We start from the raw sequence: 10130 nt of genomic DNA, 5'->3' as shown, positions 1-10130 counted from the left end.
TTTACTCAAATTCATGTTCATTGAGTCTGTGATGCCATCCAACCATCTCATCCTCTGTTGTCCCCTTCTCCTCCCACCTTCAATCTTTCCCAGCATCAAGGTCTTTTCAAATGAGTCAGCTCTATGCATCAGGTGGCCAAAGTATTGGAGTTTCAGCTTCAACATCAGTCTTTCCAATGAACATTCAGGACTGACTTCCTTTAGGATGTACTGGTTGGCTCTCCTTGCAGTCCAAGGGACTCTCAAGAGTCTTCTCCAAAACCACAGTTCAAAAGCATCAATTCTTTGGCACTCAGCTTTCTTTATAGTCCAACTCTCACATCCACACATGACTACTGGAAAAAACAGCCTTGACTAGACGGACCTTTGTTGGCAAAGTAATGTCTCTGCTTTTTTAATATGCTGTCTAGGTTGGCCATAGCTTTTCTTCCAAGGAGCAAGCATATTTTAATTTCATGGCTGCAATCACCATCTGCAGTGATTTTGGAGCCCCCCAAAATAAAGTTTGCCATCGTTTCCACTGTTTCTCCATCTATTTGCCATGAAGTGATGGGACCAGATGCCATGATCTCTGTTTTCTGAATGTTGAACTTTAAGCCAACCTTTTCACTCTCCTCTTTCACTTTCATCAAGAGGCTCTTTAGTTCTTCCACTTTTTGCCATAAGGGTGGTGTCATCTGCATATCTGAGGTTATTGATATTTCTCCCGGCAGTCTTGATTCCAGCTTGTGCTTCATCCAGCCCAGCGTTTCATTATTGCAGTTTTAGCAGTTCTTCACCTATTATTCCTTCGTGAAACAGGCTCTAATAGTCTAAAATGGATCTCATCCTGAATGAACAATATCACATTTCATCTATACTATACTATACAATTAAAGATATCTTGAGTGCCTTGTTCCTATTTCTAATCTTAATATTACTAATACTAGTCTCAATCTCCTCACTGCTCTCCCTCACATCAAATAAGAATGATATTTTTTATTTTCATATGCAATTCTGTGATCCATTTACAACAAATACGAGGTGTACTAGCATTAACTATCTCATTCCTAATTTTATCAGTGGTCCCAATACTTCATATAGTAAAACAACGAAGTATAACATAATAACCTCTTAGCCAGTGTTTATCCTGAGTACTTGTTCAGTTCAGTTGCTCAGTCGTGTCCGACTCTTCGCGATCCCATGGACTGCAGCACACGAGGCTCCTCTGCCCATGGGATTTTCCAGGCAAGAGAACTGGAGTGGGTTGTCATTGTCTTCTCCGCCAGGCTTCTCTGTCCATCACCAATTCCTGGAGCTTGCTCAAACTTGTCCATCTCATCGGTGATTGCCATCCAACCATCTCATCCTCTGTCATCCCCTTCTCTTTCTGCCTTCAATCTTTCGTAGCATCAGGGTCTTTTCCAATGAGTTAGTTCTTTGCATCAGGTGGCCAAAGTATTTGTAGGGGATCTATTAACAGCATACTTGTAGGGGACCTCTTAACAGTGACATGAATTGGAGGACAAACTGTCGATCACTCATTTATTATCATTTGACAAAGAGGATCTGTTCTGCATTTTCCTATAATTGTAGTCCTTATACCACTAACAAGCATTATTATAGAGAACCTCCTAAAATGAAGAGTCTTTGTAGTGTATTTATTAGTTTGTTCTTCTACAACAGAAAAGGAAAATAACATTTTTCCCTAAGACTCAAGGAAGATGTTCCAGCCCTCCATCAACACCCAAAGCTGAACTCTACTTCAACGATTCCCTGAACAACTTGCTTCAAGAACATTTTACATTATCTTTAAGTACTGTGTAAGTATTTAAAAATGACATCTAAAAACTAATATTATGGTGTGCTTTGTGCATTTTGTGCCCTTCCACTAATGTAAATAAATATATATGCCTTCTCATGCATAGTATATGATATGTATAATCATGAATCATTTATGTATCCTATGTATATAAGTATGTACATCAGCCTGTTGATATTACATACACATTAACAATTCAACTCACATTAGGTTCCAGTCCCCACAAACATTCACAGGGGTAACTGAAGTGATTAATATTGCACAGGACATATTTTTTTAATCATGCATATCACATAAAGCTAATCATTCCCAGTCATCATGCTTATCATAATTACTAGGCAGAGCATAATTATCAAGCCGTGATAAATCATCAGCCCACCCACAAATGTGCCTCTTTCCTTGTACTAGGCCAGTGAAGCATTAGGATTTCTATAAATGAACTATATCTGGCATCTGGTTCTTACTTCAAGATTATCTCACTTAAAATCACCCACTCTTTCCCCTTCAGTAATACACCTCAATAGATTAATGATTAATCAGCCATGCTCACTCGTTTCATGCTTCTGGCATTTTTAAGTTGAGCAGGATGCTGGGACTCAGCTATAGCCATCAGAGGCCTTAACACAGTCAAGAATCTTGTAGCTGAGCTTTGAGAGTGAAGATGAAAGTTGATCAGTCTTGTCCAACTCTTTGCGAACCCCATGGATATACAGTCCATGGAATTCTCCACACCAGAATACTAGAGTGAAGTATTCCTTCTCCATGGGATCTTCCTAACCCAGGGATTGAATCCAGGTCTCCCACATTGCAGGTGGATTCTTTACCAGGGAAGCTGAGCCACCAGGGAAGCCCAAGAATACTGGAGTGGGTAGCCTATCCCTTCTCCAGTGGATCTTCCTGATCTAGGAATTGAACCAGGATCTCCTGCATTGCAGGTGGATTCTTTACTAGCTGAGCTGCAAGGGAAGCCCTTGTACAAGAAGTAGCTGAGCTTAAATTGAGTATTATTTTCCAACATCATCTATCACAATACATTACTGTGTCAGTGGTCACAGGATACAGAGCAGTTACACACATACCACACATGCACACTTATATCTACATGCACACTTATATCTGATAAATAGCTTGCCTAACCAAACCCCTACCATCCTCCCACTAATTCTCATACTTTATATACCATTATCACCCTGCCAAACCCCCCAAATAAGTCAAAGCATATAAGATTCTGCTAACTCACCTAACAAACATACTGCCCTCAGTTCACCAACCCAAAGTTAGTTGAACTCCAAACTTGCCTCCTAACTGCACCATTGAGTTATTTACATATATAAGGCTTATATAGACAGCCAGCTACCTCAATCTGCCATTTACCTTCAACAAAATTAAAAGTAAAAATTACATTTTAATGATCATTTTGGAGTTTAACAGGGCTATTTTTGTCACAAGATTTGGCGGTGTTGATTGGGAGCCAGGAGTAACAAATCCTGCAGTGCACAACACAGACCTGCCTATGAAAAGTTTTCACAGGCTTTCATACGTCTTGATGGACATTCACATAGGTAAAAACTGCTTACAGATGACCTGAATCTAGAGCTTTTTTTTTTTTTTTAATCAGGATAAACACAGTGTATTTTTGCACAGTTTTGACATAGCTGATTCTCCAGAAATCAAACTACTGTGTATGTGTAATCAGGAGATTCTGTGATAAACCATTTTGGATCACACCTTGTAGTTTTTTGAAATACCAATATAAGATACAGCATTATGGCTGTGGACCCTGCATGTTCTATATGTAGAGGCAAGTTTTCTGAGGACTTATTAGGTCTACGGGCTTCCCTGGTGGCTCAGAAGGTAAAGCATCTGCCCGCAATGCGGGAGACCTCGGTTCAATCCCTGGGTGGGAAGATCCCCTGGAGAAGGAAATGGCAACCCACACTAGTACTCTAACCTGGAAAATTCCACGAAGGAGGAGCCTGGTAGGCCACAGTCCATGAGATCCAAAGAGTCGGACACGACAGCAATTTCACTATTAGGTCTACAGCAGACTTACCAAACATTTACCTACTGAAATACATACACTTTATAAATTATTTCTCCTTTATTAACATTACTTTTTAAAGAGTAGGTTGTTTATACTATTATCTTCTAAGCTATTATCTATGAGTTTCATGACAGGAGCTTATGGTGGTCATTAGGAAATATTTGTTTTAAAAAGGGGGCCTTAGGTTTGACATCGTGTGATCAGGGGTCCAGTCCGGCAACTCCCAAATCTGGTTATACCTGCAGGTTTACTACGATAAAGATCCCCAACGCCAGCCCCTGGTTTGGGTCCATCGCTCGCCTCATTCTTGCCTTCCCTATCCCACCTCGAGGAGCACTGCTTTCTCTATTAGATAGATCCGCAGCCGGGAGAAGGAAGTCAGGCTAGAGTACCCGGGATTCCGCTGCAGGGGGCGGGGGCAGAGCACATCCGAGAAGGAGCGATGCTGCTGCTAGAGAGTCTCGGCCGCGGTCTAGTGACGTACTTCCGGCCGCGCCGTGGAGCGGCCAGCTTCGGAGGTAAGTGTGGGCTGCGGGAGGCGGGGGCGGTGCTTGGTCAAAACCTCTGGTTGCGGTTGTGATGCTCCAATCTCCGTTGAGGTGGATCTCCTGTGTCTGTGGGCTTATTCCGCTCCTCTTCGCGCCTACTTTAGATTTAGTAGCCGATTACGTTCCGTCGGGTAGAAGGCGAAGTCTGGGTTATTGTCACAGCCGCGAATCCTCGAGCAATTAGCACTTTGGAGAAGATGCTACTGGCCTTTTGGGAGCTTGTGTTGGAGCGGCCAGAGGGTGGAATATTCGCAGAGGTGAAGAGGCCTAAAATAGTATCACGAGTCTTTTGACGTGTTGGGTTAGTGCAGGGGCTTTTATCTGTATGCGTTTCAAGTATAAGCTTTATGTGCCTTACTTCCTAACAGGGTGAATCGAGGTCAGTGGGGGAACAGAAAAAGCCAAGCCCCTCCAGGGCACCCGAGAGCGGAAGAAGCCCGGATTTTGGAGGGCACTGTCTTCTGGAGCGATGTTAGTTCTAAAAGGTAACCTGGCCCCAACGTCTCTGGGGCTGTGGGATGACGATGACCTGGGAATGATTTTTACAATGTGGAATATACTGATTTTCTCAGTCCTAGAATACCCATAAAACAGTTGTTGAATTGCTCATTTATACCCTCAGGAAAGCATGTTTACTAAAAATGTAAAGTAGTAATGAAGACACACACACACACATATATATATATTTGAAAAGCTTTTGGAATGTGGTTTGTAGTGTATTCAAAGGAAAATTTGTGGTCTTAGGTTTTAACTGCCAAATAGGGAAGAATGGAAATAAATTTAAAAATCATACAACCTCAAGAAACCTTTGGGTACAGGTCTTTTTAGCCTTACAGTATTTAGTTAAAATATTATTTTTCAGAGCCATCACTTTCCATTACTGCTTCAGTGCAGTTATGTTGTGGTATGGTTAGGCTCACTTGCTGTTGTTTTTAGTTTTTGGAAGTTGTCACCCCCATCCCATCGCTGATTTTTTTTTTTTAATATATGTATGTGTGTATATGTATGTGTGTGTGTATTTTGATATGCATAGCAGTACTATGGTTAGAAAGAACAAAAAGACACACTCAGGTGTCATTTCCTGTCACCCCTTCTACTTCTACACCCCAGGTTTCCTTCTACCCTGTTTTCATTCCCTGAGTTGCTTTCACCGACTTCCAATCCACACCTGAGGCACCCATTCTCCTTAGTTTCTGGTTTTTCCTTTTATTTCTTTTTGCACAAATCACCAGATATACATATATACATATATTTTCTTACAGTTCCTTTTTGTTTTATACAAAAGATAGCACAGTACCTTTTGCACGTTAAAAAGTATTTCATATCATATAGATAAGTATATATTTTAAATGTAATTCATGCATTCAGAAGATTGATCTAGCATGGCATTTATGAAGCATAGTAGTGATGTGAGCACCCATGAAACACTCCAATAAAAAGGAGAACACTACCAATATGGCTGCATGTGTTCGTATGCTCCTCTCCACTCCAGCTCCCACTTTCTGTCCTCTAGAGGTACTCTCTTGAATTTTGTGTTAATCATAGCCTTTGCTGTTGTTGTTTAGTTGCTAAGAGTCATGTCTGACTCTTTTGCAGCCCCAAGGACAGTAGCCCTTCAGGCTCCTCTGTCCATAGGATTTCCCAGGCAAGAATACTGGAATGGGTTGCCATTACGTTCTTCAAGAGATCTTCCTGACACAGGGATCGAATCCGATCTTGCATTGCAGGCAGATTTTTTACCACTGAACCACTAGGGAAATCCATCATTCCCTTACCTATTTTAAAAAATAATTTTATCACATATACTTGTTTCTGTAAATAATGTGATTAATTCTGTTTGTTTTTGAATTTTATGAAGGTAGTGTCATGGTGTCTGTAAGTCTTCTGGGCAAGTCTTCTGAGACTTACCTAACTCAGTATTATGATCCTAAATTCATCCAGATTGTGTGTGTTGCTGAGTCATTCATTTTTGCTACTGGGTGATGTTCCATTGTAAAAATACTATGACAGCTTGTTTTGCTGAAAGTCTTCGCTTCATCTCAGGGTCAAAGGATTTGTTAACAAAATAAGCCACTTGTTACATACAAGTAAACAATAGCAATATTAGAGAATTATATAGCTTACTTTTAATATACTAACATTAAAAGAAAAGAGAAACAGCAGAGGATACATCACCAAATTGGGTTTTGACCAACATCCAGACTCAAACAGCACTGAGAAGTCCTGTGTCACAGCACATCTGGAGTCCCAATTGGGAAAAGGTCCCAGGCAGGACATCCTCTGCATGGGTGAGACTTCAAAGATTGCAGTTTGGGTTCTCCTTTATGATCCAGGAAGCAAACTGATATCATTGTCAATCTGAGCAAAACTGCAGCACTGGTAGTGATGTTAATTTTTTTACAATGCTGTTTGCTTTGTTCTGCAAATCTTGGAATGTTGCTAAGTCTGGGAGTGTTTGGCCAGACCTCCTCCAGGGACTTAACAGTTTCCAAGATCTGCTCCCTATCTATCTATTGTGTTTCTCTTCTGACACTCAGAGCAGGTATGGCTGGCACCCATAGCAGTAGTCAGGGGAGTGTGCAGGTAGGTCAGAAGCGAGATCAGAGGCCTGCTCTGTTGTCTCTGAAGCCTAAACAAGACTATTTAATTTCCCTAACACTGCTTGTTCATGTATTCTCAGTGGACATGTAAGGTGTTTCCAATTATTTTGTTACTAAAATACTGCTGATAATGAATAATTTTGTATGTATATCACCTACATATGAGAGGTTCCCTAGGGTATTAGTTTTAAAATTTAGGCGTGAATGTTGAATTTTATCAAACATGTTTGACATCCACTGAGATGGAGAGTATGTTTTTATTTCTTTGATTTATTAATGTGAAAAGTATAACCTGTATGCCAGTATTGAACTTTACTTGCATTCATGGGATGTTCCCTCTTAGTCATGATGTCCTGTTAATAAACTACTACTAACTTATTTTGCTGGTATCTGCTACAGTTTAAAAGTGTTAGAATTATTCATTTTTTAAAGATTTGAAAGGATTTGCCCATGATATATAAGGACTCAGAGTTTTGTGAGAGTTCAGTCTTTACTGGGTCTCTAAACAATTAGGTAAAAGTAATCATGGGTTATGGAGAAAACGTTATGTAATAAAATTGGTAGAACCTTTTGTAGTTTAGCATTCCCTAAAAGCAGAACATTGGACAGAGGCTTGTGGGCAGGCTGTTTATTTGGAAATTTAGTCCTGGGACAGAGTTAAAGACAAGGGCAATGAAACAGAGAAGGCGGGACCAACACAAGGACGCGTCGCCAGGCTGGTCTCTCAATGGGAGAGTGGTGCTCTGACTTACAGGGTCTTTGAAGAGCCTTGGAGTCTCATGGCTGCCCACCTGGGAGACTAAAGGGGAAAATGTTTATCCAATGACCTCTATCTGCTGTTGGTCAAGGGTGGCATCACAGATTTTAACTCCCCTGTCCTTCAGGACCCAGTGGATGTGTGCAGATGTCTGCACACAGGACAGAGAAGCCCCAGGGCAGGAGCCACTACCATGTGTGGTATAGACCCTTGAGGAAGCATTGGTAGGTTGTACTTGTGCAAAGCCGGTCAGAGCCTCTGGAACTGGATTAAGAGTGGACAAGAGGACTTGGTAAGGTGCATAAGGTATCTCTTACAGAGCTAGAGAAACAAATTTTACAAAGCAGAGCTTAGGGGGACATTTGTGCCCCCATGCATTCATGTTGATATATGGCAAAAACCAACACAATATTGTGATTATCCTGCAGTTAAAATGAATTAATTAATTAAAAAAAAGCAGAGCTTAATTAAAAAGTAGAAAAGGAAGTGGTGTTCAAAATTAAAAAGCTGGCTGTTTAAAAATAAAACAAAGTTAACATAGAAAAACCACAATTCAGCCTAATGTTTTTAGTCTGCCTGGGTTGCTATAACAAAACACCATACACTGTTTGCTTAAACAACAAAGTGATTTCTCTTAATTTTGAAGGCTAGAAGTCCAAGATCAAGGTACTAGATAATTTGATTCTTGGTAAGGATTCTTTTTCGTTACAGATGGCTGCTTCTCACTTGTGTCCTTACATGGCAGAGACAGAGCGCTCTGGAGTCTCTTCCTCTTCTTAGGGCACTGGTCCTATCAGATTATGACCTCGTTTAACCTCATTATGTCTTCATGAGTCCTGTCTCCAAATATAGTCACATTGGAAATTAAGGCTTCAACATTCAAATCTTGAGGGGAGACACTCAGTCCATAACATTAACTAAAGCTAAAAGGTCTCGAGAACACATATATCAAAAGAAATAGGAAAAGAAGAGAAGCTTCAGATATGGAAAAAAGTGGAAAAAAAAAAAAAATCACAAGCCAGTGTTTCCCATAATCCTACATTTGTTTAAATTCTGAAAGACATGGATATTTTAAGAAAATATAACATCTCAAGACTGACTTTGGAATCAGTAAAAATCAGGAAATAACCAGTCCATGTTTGTGTGTACAGTATATGTCAGAATTGTAAAAATCCCAGAGTTCCTGGCAGTGAGCATCGATGTCATGGCTGGGAGGACCCCTGGGCACAGAACCATTGAACAGATCACTCCTTTCATTTGGAATATAATGAACAAGGAGTGCTACGTCATGGGACCCTGGATAGTATAGTGACTCCCTCTCTCAGGCAGCTGAGGCCTTGGCTTCTTTGCCATCAGAAGCCTGGAAGGTATGAGGAGCCAGCCTGGTATCTCACTTGCAGCCCAGCATCCTCATTGTAATGCTGGGCCTGGCAGGAGCCTAACTTCCAAGATCTCTACAGAGATATCAGTACTCTTGAGGGCTCTCAACTGTATTGGGGAACAGGCACATGGGAGAGAGCGGCTGTACCTTTCTCCATGAACTGCCTCCCTGGGGCCTGACTCAGGCCTCTGTATGGGGGCTGCAGCCTCTCTATCTTGGCTTCTCTGTAAAATAGAAGGGGAAGCTTATTTAGAGAAAGACAAATAAGCCCAAGACCTTGGGAATGTTCTGTCCCTTGATTTGAACTGTTGCTACATGAGTTTGTTTTAGTATTCTTCAGGCTCTACCTCCATTTTATGTACACACTTTTATGTGTACAGTATATGTCAGAACTGTAAAAATCCCAGAGTTCTGGCAGTGAGCATCGATATCATGGCTGGGAGGACCCTGGGCACAGAACCTTTGAACAGATCACTCCTTTCTTACCATGGCTGGTAGCTTCTGCTCACACGTCTGTCTGGATGTTGGCTCCCCTGTGTCTCAAACCTTCTGTGGGGGTCTGTATGGTTCCTGGTGGGGGTGACTTGTCTTGTACTTGTTCCCCTGTTTTCCCTCAGCTCCAGTCCACCTCTGAGAGGGAGATCAGGTGATGGCCGCCATGCTCCTGACATCCTGGCCCGAGGTGAGCTGTGGGTCCTTCATCTGTTCCTCTGAGCAGTTTCACATTGAAGAAAACTGAGAAGGGAAGCCGGTGAGCCTTGCTGTGAAAGCTGGAGGGGGCCTCCATGCTTCCGCCTGCTGGGCTGGAGCTTGTGGAAAGAGGGGTGATGTGGAGGGATGGGGTCCAGAGACCAGGAAAGGAAAGACACGAGTGAGGGGAAGGCAGAGGTATAGTGTTCTGCACAGCGGTTTGTCTTGCTCTACCGGCAGAGGGCTCTGGTGAATAAGAGAAGTGGAAGCTGCCTGTGAATGGAGGAAAATAGCAGAGGTCTAGGATTC

General features: G+C 41.7%; 1 protein-coding gene across 5 annotated transcripts in view; it reads left to right on the top strand.

Moving 5' to 3' along the window:
- Positions 1-4334: 4334 nt before the first annotated feature.
- The window catches only part of ZNF23 (zinc finger protein 23), a 14567-nt gene continuing 8771 nt past the window's right edge, over positions 4335-10130 (top strand). For 2 of the 5 annotated variants that reach the window (XM_010850903.1, XM_010850906.1), the window contains exons 1-3: positions 4335-4363; positions 4762-4878; positions 9749-9813. In XM_010850903.1, coding sequence (XP_010849205.1) covers positions 9781-9813 — 33 coding nt within the window. In that variant the 5' untranslated portion in view covers positions 4335-4363; positions 4762-4878; positions 9749-9780. The other 3 variants (XM_010850907.1, XM_010850905.1, XM_010850904.1) reach the window with 2 other exon arrangements.

This window comes from Bison bison, unplaced genomic scaffold (genome assembly GCF_000754665.1).
Source record: "Bison bison bison isolate TAMUID 2011002044 unplaced genomic scaffold, Bison_UMD1.0 scf7180017864297, whole genome shotgun sequence".
NCBI classification, from domain to species: domain Eukaryota; kingdom Metazoa; phylum Chordata; class Mammalia; order Artiodactyla; family Bovidae; genus Bison; species Bison bison.
Note: the sequence above shows the minus strand (reverse complement) of the source record. Positions and strands in the feature narration are given on the sequence as shown.